Source organism: Pelophylax lessonae (assembly GCF_965119305.1).
Source record: "Pelophylax lessonae genome assembly, chromosome: 1".
NCBI lineage: Eukaryota > Metazoa > Chordata > Amphibia > Anura > Ranidae > Pelophylax > Pelophylax lessonae.
Genome location: NC_138768.1, coordinates 311926079 through 311948898, shown reverse-complemented (window position 1 = coordinate 311948898; position 22820 = coordinate 311926079). Strand labels below are relative to the sequence as shown.

At 44.5% G+C, this 22820-nt stretch overlaps 1 protein-coding gene across 3 annotated transcripts in view; it reads right to left on the bottom strand.

The window, feature by feature from the left end:
- MORC2 (MORC family CW-type zinc finger 2) overlaps positions 1–22820 on the bottom strand; it is a 204927-nt gene that overhangs the window by 59263 nt on the left and 122844 nt on the right. For all 3 annotated transcript variants that reach the window (XM_082266820.1, XM_082266818.1, XM_082266819.1), the window contains exons 12-15: positions 19653–19738; positions 13152–13292; positions 11860–12014; positions 3328–3456 (exon numbers count right to left, since the gene is read on the bottom strand). In XM_082266820.1, the coding sequence (XP_082122946.1) occupies positions 3328–3456; positions 11860–12014; positions 13152–13292; positions 19653–19738 (511 nt within the window). The remainder of the gene's footprint in view (positions 1–3327; positions 3457–11859; positions 12015–13151; positions 13293–19652; positions 19739–22820) is intronic.

Below are 22820 nucleotides of genomic sequence, written 5' to 3'. Positions count from 1 at the left end.
TTTCTAATGTGCAGATAAGGCCTGGAATGTATGGATGACTTACCCCTCCCAGAACTCTTTTTTGTGTGACCGCTGATGTCCACTTATAGAAAAAATATAAGTGACTCGTCGTATGCGACCTTGTGAGGAGTTTAACTCCCAGGCTAACCCCCATCCAGTGGGGCAATGTCGCGGTCGTCCTAGCGTGGAGCTGAGGTCTGTGCACACTCGCTGGTCGGACTGGGGTGACCACTGGATCTAGATTATCCAGCCCGTCGCCCAGTCTGGCAGTTTATTGTAGATCTCACAGGAAAAATCCAGAAGAAAAAAAATCTAAACAAATTTGCCGGGACCAAAGATCCCAGCAAGGAACCAGATCCTTACTCCTGACTAGGCAGAAAAGAACTGAGTGGCTATAGCAGGAAGAGTGAGTATAACCCCTGGGGATGCCCACGGTTGTAGCCAGAATTTTTTTCTGCCTAGTGTCCTACTCCTGTATGGGGGCAGTATAACCCAATGGTTAGGAATACCAGGAGCTGTGTCCGTCAATGAACGAAAGAGAAAAGCACAATTTCTAGAAATAAAAGCTAGAGAAATGTAACCACTTACCGGGCCATTTCTGGCACTCCGCTCCTGCATGTGAAAATCAATTTTTTTTGCTAGAAAAGGACTCAGAACCCCAAACATTATAATATATATATATATATATATATATATATATATATATATATATATATATATATTTTTTTTTTTTTTTTTTAGAAGAGACCCTAGGGAATAAAATGGTGATCATTGCAATTTTTTATTTTACATGGTATTTGCGCAGAAATTGTTCAAACGCAATTGTTTGGGAAAATTTTTTTATGAATTAAAAACATAAAAAAAACACTAAAGTTAGCCCAATTTTTTTGTATAATGTGAAAGATGATGTTATGCCGAGTAAATAGATACCTAACATGTCACGCTTTCAAATTGCGCACACTCGTGGAATGCCCCCAAACGTCAGTACTTAAAAATCTCCATAGGCAACGCTTTCAAATATTTTACAGGTTACCAGCTTAGAGTTCGAGGAGATCTTGAGCTAGAATTGTTGCTCTTGCTCTAACATTTGCAGCGATACCTCACATGTATGGATTGAACGCCTTGTACATATGTGGCCGCGACGTAAGCATGCGTTCGCTTCTACGTGCGAGCACCCAATCTTGGCAGTATTAACAATTGCCAGGCCGGAACTGTCATAACGTCACGCCTGGGCCTCTGAGAGTCAGAGACTGCCGGGGACCATCTGGTTCTTGGCAGTCTCTATTGTGTACTTTCGCCGCCGGGGGATTCCTCTTCTCGGCTCGCCGATTGCACGGGCAAGCCGGTAGAAGCACCAGAGGGTCGGCGGGAGGGGGATGTCCCCTCACGCCACCTGTAAGAACGATCAAGCGGCTGAACACCTGCTATGATTGTTCTTCTGGTGCAGGGAATCGCCGGCTGAAAAAAATGATATCTGTATGATGCCTGCAGCTGCAGGCATCATTCAGATATCCCCACTTAAAGCCCAGGACGTCATATGGAAGTGGTTAATGAAGTATTGATTACACCCCTATGGTTTAAGTTTCAGGCTCAGAGAAACTACCTACCAAATCTATGTAGGGAAGAAGGGGAAAGCAAGCCTAAAACAAAGTCTTCTCTTTGGCAGGCACATTTACACACTCATAAAATATCTGATAGCTTGTCCAATAATCTCTCTGACTTTAGGTTTTAGCAAACCTTTTTGCAAACATGGCTGGTAACATATAACTGCAATGATTACAAACTTTATTGGAAATTGAAATACAATCCCATAAATCTTACTATTGCATGTATAGAAGAGTATCCATATTGTTAACGAAGTTTCATTACCGAAGATTCACTTTTATTCATACCCAAAGTAGAACCAGCCCCGTTCAAATTCACAGGTGGTTGGATAGTTTTCCTCCCACTGACTGACCACACTGTTAGAAAGGGGGCACATATGTAATTGACAGTGAGTGAAATTATCTTTTACTATTCTGAATGAAAAAGCATGGTTGATTTTTCATTTACAATAGTGAAAGATTTTTTTAGCTGGCTGTATCCCCCCCATATTTTTTGCATGTTGGTCCTCTTGTGATATTTGACACAAAAGTTATATGGGGAGGCAGTAATTTCTTACACAGAACTGACTTTGGGCTCTTTCACACGGAGCGGACCGCGTTGCGATCCGCTCCGGCACTTTTTTTCACGGAGCGGATGACACCTGTGTCATCAGCTCCGTATGTCTGCATATCATCCCATCCGTTTGCGGATGATATACGGACATAATGTAGGTCTTTGGGCATTGCGGATGTCAGCGGATGACACCGCTGACATCCGATTTTGCCTCCGTTACGTTTTTTAAACGGAACAAAAATAGGGTTCTGTTCCATTCCAAAAAACGGAACAGAACTGAAAGGAAGAAAATCGGATGCCAGCGGATGGTCATCCGCTGACATCCGCAATGCCATTGACATACATTATGTCCATATATCATCCGCAAAAAAATAGGATGATTTATGGACAAATGCGGAACGCCCGTGTGAAAGGGCCCTTTCTGTCAGGTAAATAGCTCTATGGCAGAAACAATGTGGCACTTATTGGTGTTGGGCAGACACCTGCAAAACAAAGTCTGCAACACTTCCCCCACAGAAGATTATGGCCAACACACAATTTGCTGTTATTGCATTTATACAAATGTTAGAAAATCCAAAAAAGGCAGAATTACAAAAGTACTTTCTCACGCCAAATGTAAAGCATGCAGTATAATATTGACATATTTTTACTAAAAATTAGCAGTGCACCGAAATGACAATTCCGGTGCCGTAACCAAAAATTCAAGATGCACTTGGCCGAACTGAAATTGATGTTTTTTTTTTAAATATATATATATTTTTATAATTGTATTAAATTCTACTTTTTAATTATTATCAGGAATGAAAATGAATACGAATTTATGGTCGGCCATTATCGGCATCTTTTGAAGTGGTGTTAAGAATCCTGCTTTCTGCATTTTCGGTCAGTATCTCCCCATTGAAATGCATTGGAAACGCAGCAAGAACACATCAAAAATTGTGTTTTTGATGCATTTTTTGAGCCACATGACCTATGAAAAACACACAAGCATGGCAAAATTGCAAAAAAATCGCAACAAAAGCGCAAGCATTTTTAGCGGCCATTAATTGGCACTTTTTTGTTTTCGGCACAACGCTGAAAACCCTATTTTCGGCGGCTGAAATTTCGGTGCATCACTACTAATAATTTCTTGCTACCAACATAAAATGCATTTAATAAAGTGCTCCTTACCACACTGAATGGTGGTTGGGATCTCCATTGCTCGTCTTCTTTTATACCTTAGCTCTGACGATGGAGGTTGATTCCAGTTTGCTGATATATAACCAAACTCATCCCAGAATTTTACAATTCCTTTCTCAGCTACGGGTTTAAAAAAAAAAAAAAAAGACAGTTGTAATAAAAATGTTTGCACATGTACTAGAAAACTAATCACTAACTTGTATGAATGAAAACAAAGGACATGGCATGTGGACACGGCCATGTCAGTGTGGACTAAAAGGTAAACACAATCTCATTTCAGGGCCTACCCAGACATTATAGCCATATGGCACAACCCTTTTTAGGAACAGCTTTATACAATTCTTGACACTGCCTTGTGACAATCCCACAGCATTGTCATCCCCTCAGATGTATACTAAAAGGGAATGGTGTACTCTTTACAGGCTTTCTTCTATATGTTTCTTTAATTATGACTCAACTTGGAGCCACAGTTAAAGGATTATAAGCCCACCTTAAATAATCCAATAATAGGACTTTTGTACTTGCCGTAACATTCATTTCTCTGAGTTCATAGATGACACAAGGCTCCATAAATCATAACTACTGGGTTATATTGCCTCCTCCAGAAGTAGGAGTAGGACTAGGCAGAACAAAAAACACCTGGCTACACCCATGGGCAGTCCTCAGCTTGGAATATAACCCCCCTCTCTGCTCTAGGTAATACAGCTGCACGATTAACCACCTCAATACAGGGCACTTAAACCCCCTTCCTTCCCAGACCAATTTTCAGCTTTTAGCGCTGTTGCAATTTGAATGACAATTGCGCGGTCATGCAACGCTGTACCTAAACCAAATTTGTGTCATTTTTTCCCCACAAATAGAGCTTTCTTTTGGTGGTATTTGATCACCGTCAGGTTTTTTCTTTTTTGGTGCACAAATAAAAAAAGACCGAAAAGTTCGAAAAAAAAAAAAAAAGTTTTTTTGTTTAGGTTATAAAATTTTGTAAATAGATATGTTTTTTCCTGCACTGATGAGCACTGATGATGCCGCACTGACAGGCACTGATGAGGAGACACTGATGGGGTGGCACTGATGGGGTGGCACTGATATGCAGCACTGATGGGCACTGATAGGTAGCACTGATATGCAGCACTGATGGGCACTGATATGTGGCACTGATAGATAGCACTGATATGCATTGGTGGGCACTGATAGGCAGCGCTGATGGGCAGTGATAGGCAGCACTGATGGGCACTGATTGGCAGCACTGATGGGCACTGATAGTGGCACTGTTGGGCGGCAATGATCGGCACTGATGGGTGGCACTGATGGGCACTGATAGGCAGCACTTGTGGGCAATAATGGGCACTGGTGGGCGGCACTGATAGATGGCAATAATGGCACTGGTGGGCAGCACTGATAGATGCCATTGGTGGGCAACAATGATAGGGAGGGCACTGGGGGGCTCTCTGAGCCCTGCTTGCCATCCCTGGTGGCCATAGTGGGCATCCCTGGTGGTCATGGGTGGGCATCCCTGGTGGCTTAGTGGCACCCCCCCCCCCCAGGGCTGCACTGGTAATCAATGTTCTGATTACCAGCACAGACCCCCCCTGTGATCAGTGAGTAATTAGAAATACTCACTGATCACCCCCGCAGCAGCACCGATCCTCTGATCTTCTCCTCACTGACAGGATCTGTCAGGAGGAGAAGAGATCGAAGCCATTACAACGGCTCTATTTACATTACATGACGGCTGTGATTGGACACAGCCGTCATGTGATCAGGAGGGCCAATCACAGGGCCCTCCTGCCGAATGATGTCGCTCTGTGTCCGAGGGACACAGGCACATCGAGATCGCGCCGCTGCGCGTGCCCGCGGCGGCGCGATCTCTCTCCTTCTGAAGGACGTTCCCGGAACGTCCATTCAGAAGGACGAGACTCCCGCCCGGCCGTATATGTACTATGGCCGGGTGGGAGGTAGTTAATCATTCAAAAAAAAAAAAAATTGCGATCTCGATTCACCCCCCTTACGATCTTAAAAGAGCATGTCCTCCTCTCACTCACAGCTGTCAAAAAAAAAAAAGAAAGAACCTCCGGCAAATGTTAACATTGTTAAGGCTGGGAGAGAACTATAAACACAATGCTTTACAATATATAATTTCATTCTTTTAGATCAAAGGAATGTACTTCTGTCTGTAAGTGAGGGTAGTTTAACCTCTTAAAGACTAAGCCTTTTTCTGACAATTGTTGGTTACAAGTAAATCTCAGTATTTTTTGCTAGAAAATTACTTAGAATCCCCCAAACACACACACACACACATTATATATATATATATATATATATATATATATATATATATATATATATATATATATATATATATATATATATATATATATTTTTAGCAGAGACCCTAGAGAATAAAATGGCGATCTTTGCAATCTTTTATTTCACACTGTATTTGCGCAGAAGTCTTTCAAATGCAGTTTTTTGTGGAAAAAATACACTGATGAATTTAAAAAAGACTCAACAGTAAAGTTAACCCAATTTTTTTGTATAATGTAAAAGATGATTTTACGCCGAGAATCGTGATCTTTATTTTAAGAAAAAAAATAGTGATTCTCATTTTATCCAGAATTGCGCAGCTCTACTAGGTAATCAGTTTAGCAGCAAGCAGTATAAGAAGTGTCAGAGCTCCATAGAGGGGGGGTTGCTGTGTCCATCGATGAACTGCGGTAAGTACAAAAATCCTAATTTTTTCAATCCTTTCGTTCATCGACAGACATAGGGCTCCATAAATCATAACTAGTGGGATGTCCAAAAGCAGTGCCAAAAAAGGAAAATGAGGGGGTGGGAAAAATAACCCAAGGATAAACATAAGTACCCTTAACCAGGTCACAGGAGCCCAGTCTGAAAAAATAAAAGTTTAAAGAAAAACACCCCTCAAGAGGGAACAGCCTGCAAAATTTTGTAGCCAAAAGAAGCATCCGCAGATGCCAAAGTATCTACCTTATAACATTTTGTGAAGGTATGTACCGACGACCAAGTGGCTGCCTTGCAAACATGCGATATTGATGCCTGATGATGGAAGGCCCAAAGAGCACTCAGCACCCGACTAGAATGTGCCATTACAGGGAAGGTGGAACCTGACCTTTAATGGAATAGGCCTGAGACACCGTCTGTCTGATCCATCTGGAGATGGTAGCAGCAGAAGCGACCAGCCCTTTTCTTTGTCCGTCCGTAACCACAAAAAGCGTGTCTGACCTACGAAAGGACTCAGTGGCTGTCAGATACACCTGAATCGCATGAACCACATCCAAGGTATGCAAAGCAAATTCCTTGGGATGAGCCGGCTTGGGACACAAGGAAGGCAACACAATGTCCTCATTCAAATGGAAGTCTGTGATAACTTTGGGCAGGAATGATGAACAGGGACAAAGAACCACTTTTATCCCTATGGACCACCAAATAGGGACTGTGACAGGATAATGCCACCAATTCCGATACCCTGCAGGCCGAGGTAATAGCCACCAAGAATGTCACCTTCTGGGATAACGTAGGCAAGGGAATCTTCCGATTGTTCTCAAATGGAGGTTCCTGGAGAACTGAAAATACTAAAATTTGAATCCCATGGCGACAAAAGAGACCGTACAGGTTGAGCCACATGTTGAATGAATGAAGGTACAAACTAAAGAGTGCCTGGCTAGGGGTCCCTGAAGGAAGATTGCCAAGGCAGACACCTGGCATTTGATGGTACTCAAGGCCAACTTCTGAACAATGTCCCGTTGAAGAAAGGTTAAGATCTGAGCCAAAGAAAAGGATCGAGGATGAGCGCAAACCGACTCACACTAAGAAATGTACGCTTTCCACATACTATGGTATATCTTACTGGAAGAAGACTTCCTCACCTTCACCACAGTAGGGATCACTGATCCAGACAAACCTCTATACCTCAAGTACCTGGCTTTCAATAACTAAGCCATTAAAAGACCAGCGACTGTAAAGCAGGCTGGTAGCTTTTGGGACAACTGGTCTTCTCTGAGAGGAAGCCCCCAAGGGACGTTTACGGCCACCAGAACGATTGGATGATCCTCGCTCTTGATTCCTCACAGGAACTGCGGAAGAAGCCTGAGCCGAGGAGGATACTGTTCTTACTGTGGCCCTTGGATGCCTGCGGCGTCTACCAGAGGAACCCGTGATCTCGCCACAAACTTCGGTATCCTCCTGTGGAGCCGAGCATGCTGAAGGAGCTGCATGTAGGATTGTGCAAACAGAACTGTCTGGAAGGTGGATACCATCTGACTCAGAACCTGCATGCAAAATCGGGAGAGAGAACTATCTGTGTGGCAAGCAGCTGGTAAATCACGGCCTGTGGTTCCTGAAATTTGTACAGAGGAAGGACCACCCTGGTTAAAATTAAAATCAGATCTAGGTAATTCAATTCCCTGGACAGGGATAAGGGTGACCTTAGGTAGTTCGGGCATTACCTGAACCTTTGCAGGAATTAAATGCGCACAAGGAGACTCAGGACCAAAAAAACGTAAAAAGAAAAAGCTTTGCCCCTTTCTGGGTACCCTCAAAAGAAACATTTTGCGGATCTCCTTGACGCTCACAAAAGAAGTCCATGGGGCCAGAAACCAGAAAACATGCCCCCCCCCCACCCCAATAATGGGCAGACCTTCATGTTGAAGGGGTCTTGTCTGCAGGTCCGGAGAAGCTAGCTCTATGCTTACCAGACCAAGGATGGATGGAACCTCCCGGGGAAGATTTAAAAGATCTATTTCCCTTATTCTCTGTCCCAGAAGCACAACATTTTCTATGTGCTGAGAAGGAGGGCCCCTGTCTGCGACAAGGCTCCTTCCCTTTCCTAGACTATGGCATCCAGGGTAGCCCCAAACAAGTGATCGCCTTAAAGGGCAGATTAATGAGAGCTTTCTTAGAAGCTTGGTCTGCAGACCAATTCCTAAGCCATAGCATGCGCCTAATCACCACCGCTTAAACAGAAAGTTTGGACAGCACAGGAGCTGTATCCAAAGCTGCATCACAAATAAACTGCAGCTCATGGACCAACTGGTTCGCTAAATCAACATAAACAGCGGGGACCTCCTCACCCCCCAAGACCCTAGCGCAAAAGCTTGGCCCATTCAGTTAGGGTCTGAGACTGGCCGCAATGTCAAACCAGCCATAGTAAACATGCTACAGCCTCCGCTTTACTGTCAGCCTGGTCCTTAAAGGACTGGGATTCTTCTACTGGAATCATGGTAGCTTTGTTCAACCTGGAAACAGTAGGGTCCACCACTGGTGTACTAGTCCACTTTTTTTTTTTCCTAAAGGGACTCCTTTAAAAGGGTAACTACAGCAAATTTTTGTTGTTCCCATTCCTTACAGGAAAAACCTGTCAAAATAAGGTACATAAGGAAACCACTTTGGAGTGCGAGGCGAATGACACAGCCACGTCCGTGGCTACATCAGCGGCATCCCCCATTTTTTTAAAGTCTCACGCACTGCAGTGAGTGTGTCTACCAGCGCTTTTTTATTCGCTGCTGCCACCATGGGGGAATCATCCTCACTATCGGATGGATCTGGGGGTGTGATATTAAGCCCCCCTGGTTGGGCCACATCCACGGCAGCATCAGGCTCAGAATCAGATGAGACAGATTGAGCAGAGGAAGGCGGGGGGGGGGGGGCTTTTCCTCCTGGGCCTTTGCCCACACGCCACTTGCACCCAGGACACTAAGGATAGGACTGTCAGTGCAACAATGGGAAGCTGGGGTTCCGAGGGACCTGCCACCTCCATGAGGTGGTCAGTGGGGGAGATGTGACCCTGAGGCTCCATAAGGAAAGGAAGACCTTGCAGTACAAAAACAATCTTTTGGCACCACTAAAGGATCCTCCCAAGGCTCAGGGTACCCATCAGCAGAGAGATAGATAACAGGGACCCCCAAGGACTCAACCCTACCGATTGGAGGAGCGCTGAGAATTTGGACCCAGCTTTACCATGGACACCATCCCTGTTCATTTATCCCTGGCACAGGAAGAGGAAACTGAGGAGGAACTTCAGCTTCCCCATGAGGCTTTAGTTGTCTCCACATTTCCCAGACTAAGGGAAATGGCCCCCGTGACATCGAGCTTACACAAACATGGCCGCAAGCTGGAGACCAGCCAGACTAAGGGAAAATGGTCCCCGTGACATCATCGGGCGATACAAACATGGCCACCAACCAGAGACCATTGGGACGTCCTAAAGCAGTGTCAAACATGAGGGGTGGGAACAGCAAGAAAAAGTTCCCAAGGCTAAACCGTAGCCAACCAGGTAACATGGAGCTCAACCATAAACAACTGGAGCTCACCTGAAAAAATCAATAAACCCCCAAAGAGGACCAGGTCCTCTAAACAGTAAAACCTGCAAAACCTTGCGGCCAAAAGAAGCATCCGCAGATGTCAACACATCCACCTTATAAAAAGTTGTTCAAGTGTGCACAGACGACTAGGTGGCCGCCTTGCAAACCTGCAGCACCGACGCCTGACGACGGAAGGCCCGGGAGGCACTAAGCACCCAAGTGCGCCTAAACAGGGAAAGGAGGAACCTGACCCATAATGGAATAGGCCTGAATCACCGTCTGTCTGACCCATCTGGGAATGGTCGCAGCAGAAGCGACCAACCCTTCCTGAGGTTATCCGTGAGTACAAATAGCAAGTCTGACTTCCCAAGACTCCGTAGCTGCTAGGTACACCCTGATTGCCCGGACCACATCCAGGGAATGCAAGGCAATTTCCTTAGGATGTTTAGGCCTGGGACATAGGAAAGGCAGCACAATGTTTTCATTCAAATGGAAATCAGAGCCGACCTTTGGAAGGAACGATGGACAGGGACAAAGAACCACTTTATCTGTGAACCCCTAGGTAAGGTGGACAAGACAACGCCGCCAGCTCCGACACCCTGAGCGCAGCAGTAATAGCCACCAAAAAGACCACCTTCTGGGACAACACAAGCATGGGAACCTCCCAAATATTTTCGAAGGGAGGTTTCTAGAGAACGGACAACCAAATTGAGGTCCCACGCCGGCAATGGAGACTGCACTGGAGGAGCCAAGTGTCAAACTCCCTGGATAAAGGTACGCACCAAGGAATGTGTAGCCCATGGATGTTGAAAGAAAACCACCAGGCTGAAACCTGGCCCTTAATGGTACCCAAGGCCCGGCGCTGCTCAACTCTTCGTTGGAGGAAAAGGGGGAACCCCAAAAGACCCACACCACACAATGTATGTCTTCCAAGTAGAATGGTCGATCTTCCTAGAGGTAGATTTTCTAGCCTTTAACAGCGTAGGAATCACAGATTTAGACAAACCTCTATCCTCCAGCACCTGGCTTTCAACAGCCAAGCCATTAAAGCCAGCAACTGAAAAGCAGGATGGAAGATTGGCCCTTGGGACAGGAGACCTTCCCTGAGAGGAAGTCTTCAAGTAACATCGGCAACCAGCCGTAACAGATTGGCGTACCAAGACCGGTGAGGCCAGCCTGGAGCCACTAGAATGCTCCTGTGGCATTGGCCAGAGGATCCTGGGACCATGCTACAAACCTCTGTACCTTCCTTAAATTGTATAGAGCAGAGAGGGCTGGAACTAATCAGTCTGCCCACCTTAGAAAGACCCACAGTGACCACCCAAATTTAAGAGGGGCTGGGGGGAAGGAGGGGAACCCGAGGGTCCCACCATCCCAGGGAGGGGCCCATGTCCACCCCAAAACCCTCCAGGGGAAGAGGAGGGGACAGCTACTTACCATACCAGCAGGAACAGGGTGGGCACCGCTCCTGACAGACCACCGCTCCATCGGAATGGGGGTGCTAGCGGCCAGGAGGAATGCTGCGACTCAGGCCAAGGCCAGGTCGTATGCGCCCTCATGAGACGTTTAACTCACAAGCCAGCCCCTGTCCAGTGGGGCTATGTTGTGGCCGACCTAGCACGGAGCTAAGGCCTGCATGTGCTCGCTGGCAAGACTAAAGGGGGACCCCCCTGGAGATTATCCAGTCCATCGCTCAGTCGGGCAGTTGATTGTAGATTCTCACAGCAACAAAAAAACATAGAAGGGAGAAAAGTTCCCGGACCATAGATCCCAGCAAAGAACTAGGTCCTTACTCATGACTAGGCAGGAAAAACAAAGGAGTGCCTATAGCTAAGAGTGGGAGTATACCCCCTGGGACTGCCCCATAGGCGTAGTCAAGCTTTTTCCTGCCTAGCGACCTACTCCTGTACGGGGCAGTATAACCCAATGGTCAAAAAGATAAGGAGGTGTGTCCGTCAATGAACAAAAGTGAAGAAAAAATGTACTTAAAAAAGACAAAACACACAGATAAAATCAACCTGTAGCATGGCGAGGTCAACAAAATGTACCAGTATAAGCCAAACTCATTAGCATCTAAAGGTCTATGCAAAGTATTTTTTTTTTTTTTTTAGCTGTATGACTATTAAAATAACTAACAGTTTTGGCACACTGTCTCTAGAAATAACATTGTTATTCTTTACCTCAGTATTTGTAAACAACTCACCTATGCCAATGTCTTTCCAATACTGTGCCAAGTGTTCCCCCATAGCTTTTAAAAGGTGTTTGTACTCCTTTGCATCTGCAAAGTCCTGTTTGTTGTGTGTAGGTTCCAGGACAAGATAGGGGACATCCACTACTCCCACCACACCTCCACAGGCCCTAGAAAGGAATGTGCCATAACTTGTATAAATAAGAAAGAAAATACTAGAAACACACGGTTCTCAGGTATCTTTTTTTTTTTATTATTATTCTTTGACTTCTACAAAATGTATAGTGATGTTATAGTATGTCTTTTCTTGTGTGGACTGGCTACGAATTGTTAATTGAAATTACTTAGACTTACCAACAAGACTGCAACAAACTGCACACAAGTGTTTTGAAGCAGGTTAAGATAATTTTAAAAAAATCCCTTGAAACCTTCTAAAAGGAATATTCCCAGTTAAAGGCATACAGAATACCCCTGCTCGCAAAAGGATTAAACTGCCAAGCTGTCTGTTTTATCAATATTCCAAACTTTCTGCCTTTTCATATTGCATGTTTTCATCTTTATCACTATAAGTTGATTTAGATGCTCTGGGAAACGAACCACTTACTTTTTAGATATACAGGGATCCCAAATACATGACCGATACTGTATTTATAATATATAAGGCACCATCATAAACTACTTGCTGAGTTGGGCTGTGACTTCAGAATTCACCTACACAGCCTCCTTCTTGGGAATCTGAGTTTGCAGACTCTATGAGCAGAATAGCGGTTATTATTGTTTGGCTATACTCAATGGGGGGAATTTAATAAAGCTGATCCGCCACTTTTTTGGTGGTTATCCCTTTTGTTAATGTATTGCACCAAATTCATAAAGCATTTGTGACATTTCTTATTCTGAAAGCAAATCGTGTGCCAAATTCAGGTATATCCACTTGTACATTGCAGTGCAACAAATGTGGCAAATTAAAAAAAAGACATACCCTACAATTCGTAGCTTACAAAGGTGGCGCCAATTAACACTTTTAACATACACACAGAGAAACTGGCACAGGCAGATTTTGCAAAAAAAAATGTGTTTCGTATGCGATCTAAAATTGGCACAGTGTGCCCCAAATTCAAGTTCTAGAGAGGTACATAAATTTGGCGCACTCTGCACCACTTTTAGAATGAGAGATACTATCGCAAAATCTATTCACGCCAGTCTTTTTTCGAATTTCAAAGACGATTGTCTGCTTGAGACCTGCAAGCTTGTAAATTAACCCAAATTGTACTTTCCTTTCAAATGAAAAAAAGCTAGTTGGTACTTACGCTCCTCCCTCCAGCTGAGGACCAACTTTCTCATACATTTTAATTAAACGGCTGCAATTGTACACAAACATGCCATCCAGCTCCCGCTGTTCGATATTCACACCAAATATAAAGTTCAACTCCTTTGGTTCTTTTAGGGCCCTACAGAATGAAATATAAATTTAATAGCATAGAAATCTACAAATATGCCTATGGATTACATTGATAAGACACAAATTATATTAATAAAACATTCATGAAATTCTATTGACAATGGATATAGTTTAAGATAGTAGTTTCATTAGGTGATTAGTAGCACTATATATCAGCGCAAGGGTAATAATAAATAAATCCCTACAAAAGGTGATCAAATTTTCAACCTAACGATGTGCTATCTTAATCCAGGTGCTATTTTAAACTTCTATTGAATATCAGAATATACAGTGGATCACTAGCTTGTGACACCAAAATATGGGCTTGTATTTTCCATGTTGAGACAATAAGGAAAAAAAGAAAATGATTTCATAGTTCTGTGATCAAACGTTAAGAGTTGATAAAGCACTATGCAAAGCCAATATGAGGAGCACCTGCTTTCGTATCTTTGGGAATGGAATACTTATTAAGAAACAATCTATGGTGGAGAAAAATAGGTGCTTTGAAGGACTGCTAAAAAAAAATAAAATAAATAAAGTTATTGGTTTAATATAAAATGTGTGAAGACCACTGTAGAAAAGAGTGGAGCTTATTGGTTAATTATAACACAAGCATAGCACAGGTATTGCAGTATTATAAATACCATTAGAAACAAAGATTAAAGCTGAGCTCCACCCAAAAGGAGAAGCTCCGCTTGTTTGTTTCCTGCCCCCCTCCACTGTCACATTTGGTTTAATATAAAATGTGTGAAGACCACTGTAGAAAAAAGAGTGGAGCTTATTGGTTAATTGTAACACACGTATAGCTCAGGTATTGCAGTATTATAAATACCATTAGAAACAAAGATTAAAGCTGAGCTCCACCCAAAAGGAGAAGCTCCGCTTGTTTGTTTCCTGCCCCCCTCCACTGCCACATTTGGCACCTTTAAATTTATTGTAAAGTCTCTTTTTTTCTCTTAACATAACATGTTATACTTACCTCCTCTGTGCAGTTGGTTTTGCACAGAGAAGCCTGGATCTTCCTCTTCTCGGGTCCTATGTTGCAGCTCCTGGCCCCTCCCTCCTATCGAGGGCCCCCACAGCAAACAGCTTGCTATGGCCCCCGAGCCGAGCTGCAGCTCCGTGTGTCCATTCAGACATGGAGCTGCCATTTGGCCCGCCCCCTCTACTGATTGGCTGACTTACTTTGATTGACATACGCGGGAGCGAATGGCGCTGTGGCTGTGTCTTAGCTAATCCGGAGGGAGAGTCCTGGATGGCCGAGAGACATCGCTGGACAGGCAGGGGGAACAGGGAAAGTATTGGGGGGGGGGGGGGGGCTGCTACACACAGAAGGCCATTTATCTTAATGCATAGAATGGGGAAGGGAGGAGTGGGGAGCGGGTACCTGTTTTTGACAGGTTCCCACCCCCACTTCCGGGTGACCCTGACGCGGCGAGGTCCCCGTGGAAGCTTGACACCCCCCCCTTCTTCTCCCGCCCCTGGGCCTTTCACAAAGTGCAGCAAAGAATCGGCTGCACTGACAGTTTTCCTTACAAGAAATGGCAGCGGCAGCACCCAAGGGCCAAATGAAAATTGGCTGGGGTGCCGACATTTATAAGTCAGCAGCTACAGTATTTGAAAGAAAAGGAGTGTATTCAACCGAACTATTAAAATCTACACAGGTAAATGTTAATTTGGAAATTTAGTAGAGCCAAGGGTATCCATGTGTAATGTCAAGAATGGTTTTATCACCTGTTACCAACACAGTGGTGTGGAGGTTCTCTTTTTGAAATAGCAGAACATACAACCATTATCAAGCTTAAAGAGGATGTATGAAAACAATAAAAGGACACTTACCTGTTAAAGGATCCAGCGTCATCCGCACCCAGCCCGTTCCTTCACTGATCTTCAGGTCCCCGGCATGTTTACACTGCAAATGTGTGAACCACACTGCACTTTGTGAATAGACCTGCAGCCTTTTGGGATCTGTGGCGTGTCCCAGAAGGCTGTGGGCAGGGGGGGAATTGGATTGGAGTCCACCCTAACATAACCCCACCCACTTCATGGGACTTCAGATTTGCAATAAAGATAAACAGAAGAGAGAGGGGAGAGAACTGTGTCATGTACTGTAAGATATGGCATTTACAGGCAAGTCAACATTTCCTTAAACGTATTCTTTAATGTGTAGACCAAGGGACATCCCCAAGAAATAAACTGAGGAGTGGGCAACAATATAGCAAACGACAGAAACAAACAAAGTCCAACAAACCCAAGACTCTCAAATGACCGCTTGAAACGCCTTGCAGCAAAAGCTTGCAAGAGCAGGGGCCTGGAGATCCACCCAGTAAAACTTTGAGAAGGTATGAACAGAAGACCAGGCAGCAGCTTTGCAGACCTGTGAGGTGAATGCTTAATACTGAAAAACCCAAAAAACAGCAGATCTGGTGGAATGGGCCCTGATAGGGAATGGGGATCCTTTCCTTGAAGACACAAGCCCTGCAAATGAGCTGACTAAGCCACTCAGCTATGGTTTTAAAAGGAAACAGTATAACCATTCATGGGACCTTGGGGGGATAACAAAAATGTAGTTAATTTAACGGAAGGAAGATGTTGCAGCCAGATAAACCCTAACTGCACTGACTACATCCAGACAATAGAGTGAAATCTCTACAGACTGCTGCGGGGCAGGACAGTGGGAAAGAAAGCTAAAATCCATACTGAGGTAAAAAGAATAGACATTTTGGGAAGGAAGTTTGGTCTAGGTCTCAAGACCATCTAATCTCTTTGTACGTTTAGAAAAGGTTCTTTACAAAAAAGAGCCACCAACTCAGAAATATGCCTGACACAGGTAACTCCTCCAATGGGATATCTCAGAGTAGTACCAGATTAAGGTCCCCGGGAGACACCGTAGATCGAAGTGAGGGATAACCTTGAGCCACCCCTCACATGAAGGCCTTAGCAAGAAATTGTAAAGCCAAAAGGTCTTTTGACCAGAATGGATAGGGAAGACACTTGTCCCTTGAGAATGCCAACAACCAGATGCGAGGAAGGCTAGGGTGTGTTGAGGTGCCTACTTCTACACCAGCCAAACAAAACAGGCCTTTTTGTGATGGTTGTTCTTACGACAAGCAGATATTCTAAATTTCAACAAAGAAGGGAATGGAAAAATCACTAATGCCCTTATTTTTTAGGGCATGGGTTTAAACAGCCATGTTGTTAAAGCTAGCAAATGAGGAGCAGGGTAGCCTTAGAGCCAGAAATCTGGCCAGTTTGGAAGAGGCCAAGACTCGTCCACCAGTAGTCCGAGTATGTATGTACCACATTTTCCTGAATCAATTTGGGTCCAGGAACCTGTTCCCCCTTTACATTGTGGAGCAGTCAAGGGAGAACCTTTACTGGTGGGAATGCATAAACCTGACTGAATGGGTCCAAACTATCACTAGGGCACCAACCACAGAGGCCAATTGATTCCTAGATCTGTAACAAACCTGTTCAGTTTCTTGTTGAATGTTGATACCATGATACACATACACAATTGGTGTTCCCCACTTCTAACTAGCATCAGAAGATCTCGGTGGGGGGGGACACCACTCTGAGTCCAAGCATCCTCCTACCAATTTTCCACTACCAGTACGTAGATGGCCAAAAGTAACATGTTACTTAAGGTAAACTTATCCTTCAAATCTGTGAATTTTCTTGTTTTTATTCATGCATTATTCTTATCTGCTGCATATATGTAAGCAAACATTATCTAATTGGTGCATGTATGTGTGCAATCAAGATTGTTTCCAACCCATTGAAGGTGGTTTCTTTTGTATCAGGGTCTATGTCTTGTGCAACCTAGCTATTAAGGCCCTTTAAGGCACAAACACATTAGAAGATTGAGTTTAATACTGCTACAATAAAGGGCAGATTTGGAGGATTATGCTGTGCTGGATACCGTATATACTCGAGTATAAGCCGAGTTTTTCAGCATGTTTTTTCATGCTGAAAATGCACCCCTCGGCTTATACTCGAGTCACTGACTGGAGTGTCTTTTTAAAAATGGCGCCGCTCGGCGCCGACATGTCACTGCGCATGTGCCGCATGCCCGGAAATAGCCGAACGTGTTCGGCTTTTCCTGAGCATCGGTGGTGCATTTGCGGTGACGTATGGCGGCGCCGGGTGGCGCGATTTTTAAATCGAACACGGCGCCTCACCGACAGGTAAGTGAGATGCCTCCGCAGCCCCTGTATTTCCTCATGCAGTGCTGCGGGCATGGTACAGGACATTCTCCTGTACCATGCCCGCAGCACTGCATCTCCTGTGCCATGCCTGTAATTACTGTGCCATGCCTATACCTACTGTGCCATGCCTATACCTACTGTGCCATGCCTATACATACTGTGCCATGCCTGTACATACTGTGCCATGCCTGTACATACTGTGCCATGCCTGTAATTACTGTGCCATGCCTATACCTACTGTGCCATGCCTGTACCTACTGTGCCATGCCTGTACATACTGTGCCATGCCTGTACATACTGTGCCATGCCTGTACTTACTGTGCCATGCCTATACCATCACCTGTACTATGCCTATACCATCACCTGTGCCATGCCTGTACCATGACCTGTGCCATGCCTGTACTGTGACCTGTGCCATGCCTGTACCATGACCTGTAACATGCATGTACCATGACCTGTGCCATGCCTATACCTTCACCTGTGCCATGCCTGTACCATCACCTGTGCCCTGACCTGTGCCATGCCCTTACCATGACCTGTGCAATGCCTGTACTATGACCTGCGCCATCTCCTGTACCATGCCCGCAGCCCCTATTTTGTGTCTCGTGGTGGTCCAGTTGGGTCCAGTAGCTGCAGCATTTCCCACCCTAGGCTTATACTCGAGTCAATAAGTTTTCCCACTTTTTTGTGGCAAAAGTAGGGGTCTCGGCTTATATTCGGGTCGGCTTATACTCGAGTATATACGGTACTTGCTTTGCGCACAGAGTACTTTGCCTAAAAGGAAGGAGATTTTATGTGCACTTGTAGGACTGGAAATCTACATAAAAAGGGTGAGCTGTTTGCTTTAGATTTTGAAACTGCTAGTGATCATAAACAGCTGGATACTGATATGTCAGTCAAAGTAGTGAAGAAAAGAAAAAGGAAAAATAAACGGTTTTGAGAACTTCCCGGAGAAAAAAAAAAAAAAAAAAAAAAAAGGGTCCAACATCTAAGAACACTAGCATGAAGTGAGTGGGATTGGCAAAGCCTTGGTCAGTATCCAATCACCTAAATTTAGCAGTATTTAACCCATTGTCTAGTACTACACTACCCGCCTCCCGTATTCTGGCTCAAGGATTGGAGTTAATCACTGCCTCAGAGTCAGTATTTACAATCCTCTACTATTACACCTGTAGCTGTTTGGCTACATGTGTTCTTGAGTTTCCAGGAATACAGTGTTAGTGTTCCCCACTAAAGTAAAGAAAAGTGTGTGTGACAGATGCAGGCATTAACCAATATTCATTAAATGCGTATGCTCAACGCTGTGCACAATTTGGGCGCCAATGGTTCTATTTGTATTAAATAAGAAAATTGCTTGATTCAATAAAATGTTCCTATTCTTTGTTGTGGTAAAAAACAAAAAAAAAAAAACAAAAAACAAACAACCAGTACTTGAAGTGATTATAAAGCTTTGTTTTAAAAAAAAAAAAAAAAAAAAAAAACACACAACAACAAAACATGCCTATACTTACTGCTCTGTGCAATGGTTTTGCACAGAGCAGCCCTGATCATCTTCTTCTGAGGTCCCCCGCTGGTGCTCGAGGACCCTCCTCTTCATTGGGTGCCCTGTGGCACCTGTGAATGCTCATTCCCAAGTCCTACTGCTGCATCCACTGATGCAAACCGCAGAATTCAGTCCCGCCCCATGTGACTGGATTTGATTGACAGCAGTGGGAGCCAATTTCTCCCACTGCTATCCATCTATCCAATGAGGAGAGAGACAGCGGCTAGAGCCGCTGCACTCATGCACATTGCTGGATCGGATGGGTTTAGGTAAGGAAAAGGGGCGGGGTCTGGGGGCAGCTGCAGCGCAGATGTTTTTTCACCATAATGCAGAAGACTTCCTGCGTCCCTCGATGAATGGGAAGAAAACATTTTATTATCTATATTTATTCTTATCAAAATAACAAATGCAGTTCAACTTAAGTGAATTGACTCAATTGTATTTTTTATTACTTAATTTTTTTCTATTGTATGCTATAATATATAAAGTGTATTTAACTTGTTCTGATTTCTGCAACAATTAAAAAGAAAAGGTCTCATGTGAAAAAATCACTATTTAATAACTGTCAATTATGTGTGTGTTATTTGGACCATATTATTATCTTATTTTCTATAAATACCTTTGTTTAGCTTCCTTAATTCGTTTCTTAACATCTGCCTCCCGACGGATTGTAATTGCAGCATTCTGCACTTGCCTTAGAGAAGCCTGGACAGAAGAAAAAGATATAGACCTGAAGGTTTTACAATTATTAGCCACAGAAAGCTTACAACAATACCTACAGATTTAGCATCACAGGCAATTTAAAACCACTGTGTTATTGTGCAAGACACTACTTATTAAAGTAGAACTATAGGCAAAAATAGGATTTTTGTACTCACCGTGAAATCCTTTTCTCTGAGTTCATTGACAGACACAGCTCCATATTCTTTACCATATGGTTATGCTGCCCTCTACAGGAGTATTACTAGGCAGACAACACAAAAGCTTGGCTACGCACCATGGGCTGGCCTCAGCTAACATAATCCCCCCTCTATGCTTAGAGATACTCCGTGTTGTAACAAGCAGTAATAGAAGCATAAAAAACTCCTTAGAGGGGTGGGTGCTGTGTCTATCAATGAGCTCAGAAGTGTTTTACAGTGACTACAAAAAAAAAAAAAAAAAAGATTTTTGTACTTAACTTAAAATACATTTCTCTGAGTTCATCAACGGACACATCGCTCCATAAATCATAGCTAGTGGGTTATATTGTCTCCTCCAGGAGTAGGACAGAAAAAAAAAAAACACCATGGCTGCGCTCATGGGCAGTCCTCAGCTGGTATATAACCTCCCTCTGCTCTAGGTAATCCATTTAGTAGAAAGCAGTATTCGAAGTATCAGAACTCCATAGAGGGGTGGGTGCTGTGTGTCCCTCAATGAGCTCAGAGAAATGGATTTTACGGTATGTACAAAAATCACATTTTCTCCTTCGTTCATTGACGGACACAGCAATCCATAAATCATAACTAGTGGGACATCCAAAAGCAGTGCCAAGAGGAAAATAAAGGGTGGGGAAAATAAACCAAGGCTAAACATAAGAGCCCTTAACCAGGACACAGGAGCCTTAAATGTGTCACAGGAGCCCCATCTGAAAAATAAAGATTTAAAGAAAAAACACCCCTCAAGAGGAAACAGCCCCTCTTAAACAGCAGCCTGCAAAACTCTGCTGCCAAAAGAAGCCCAATAAGCACTCAGCGCCCAAGTAGAATGCGCCATGACAGGGAAAGGTAGAACCTGACCATTAATGGAATAGGCCTGAGTCACCGTCTGTCTGATCCATCTGGAGATGGTAGCCAAAGAAGCAGCCAGACCTTTTCTTGGTCTGTCGGTAACCACAAAAAGCGAGTCTGGCCTCCGAAAAGACTCAGTAGCTGCCAGATACACCCGAATCGCACAAACCACATCCAAGGTATGCAAAGCAAATTCCTTGGGATGAGCTGGCTTGGGACACAAGGAAAGCAACACAATATTCTCAAACAAATGGAAGTCAGACAACTTGAGGCAGGAATGATGGACATGGATGAATGAACCACTTTATCCCTTTGGACCACTAAATAGGGACTGTGACAGGATAATGCCACCAATTCCGACACCCTGTGGGTCGAGGTAATAGCTACAGAGAATGTCACCTTCTGGGAAAACGTAGGCAAGGTAATCTCCCGAATATTCTCAAATGGAGGTTTCTGGAGAACCGAAATTACTAAATTTAAATCCCATGGCGGCAAAAGAGACTGTACAGGTGGAGCCACTTGTCGATCCCCCTAAATGAAGGTACGAACTAAAGAGCGCATTGCTAGGGGTCACTGAAAGAAGATTGCCAAGGCAGACACCTGGCCCTTGATGATACTCAAGGCCAACTTCTGAACAACGCCCCGTTGAAGAAAGATTAAGATCCGAGCCACAGAAAAGGATCGAGGATGAGCGCAAATCAACTCACACCAAGAAATATACGCTTTCCATGTACAATGGTATATCTTGCTGGAAGACGACTTCCTCGCCTTCACCATAGTAGGGATCACTGATCAAGACAGACCTCTATCCCTCAGTACCTGGCTTTCAATAGCTAAGTCATTAAAATTAGCGACTGTAAAGCAGGATGGTAGATCAGTCCTTGGGACAACTCGTCTTCTCTGAGAGGAAGCCCCAAGGGGACGTTTACGACCACCAGGATGATCGGAAGATCCTCGCTCTTGATTTCTCGCAGAAACTGCGGAAGAAGCCTGAGCCGAGGATGATACTGGCCTTACTGTGGCCCTTGGACGCCAGCGGCGTCTGTCAGAGGACCCGTGACTTTGTCACGAACTTCGGAATCCTCCTGTGGAGCCGAACCTGAATGTAAGAGTGTGCAAACACTCAGATACCACCAGACTCACAACCTGTATGCAAAATGGGAGAGAGAACTATCTGTGTGACAGCAGCCAGTGAATCATGGCCTGTGGTCCCTGAAATTTGTGCAGAGGAAGGACCACCCTGGGCAGAAAAAGAATCAGACCTTGGTAAATCAATTCCCTGGACAGGGGGGACCGTAGGTAGTTCAGACATCACCTGAACCTTTGCAGGAATTAAATTGGCACAAGGAGACTCAGGACATAAACCTGAAAAGGAAAAGCTTTGTCCTCCTTTCTGGGTACCCCCAAAAGAAACATTTTGTGGATCTTCTTGACGCTCACCAAAGAAGTCCATGTGGCGGGAAACCAGCTAAGATGTCCCCCTACCCCAATAATGGGTGAGGGCAGACCTTCACACTGTCTGTTGGTCCAGGGAAGCTAGCTCTAGGCTTACCAGACCAAGGTTACTTGGAATCTCCCAGGGAAGATTTAAAAGATCCATTTCCCTTATTCTCCGTCCCAGAAGCGGGTAAGAATTTTCTATGGGCTGAGAAGGAGGGCCCCTGTCTGCGGCGAGGCTTCTTCCCTTTTCTTGACTGTGGCAGGAAGGTAATCTCCCCCCCCCCCCGTGGTACCCTTATTGATGTCATTCAGGGTAGCCCCATACAAGCAATCGCCTTGAAAGGGCAGATCAATGAGAGTTTTCTTAGAGGCTTGGTCTGCAGACCAATTCTTAAGCCACAGCACGCAATAACCACCGCTGAAAGTTTGGACAACACAGGATCTGTATCCAAAGCTGCATCACAAATAAACTGCAGCCCATGGACCAACTGGTCTACTAAATCAACATTAACAGCGGGGACCTGCTCAACCCCCAGGCCATGGCGCAAAAGCTTGGCCCATTCAGTTAGGGTTTGAGACAC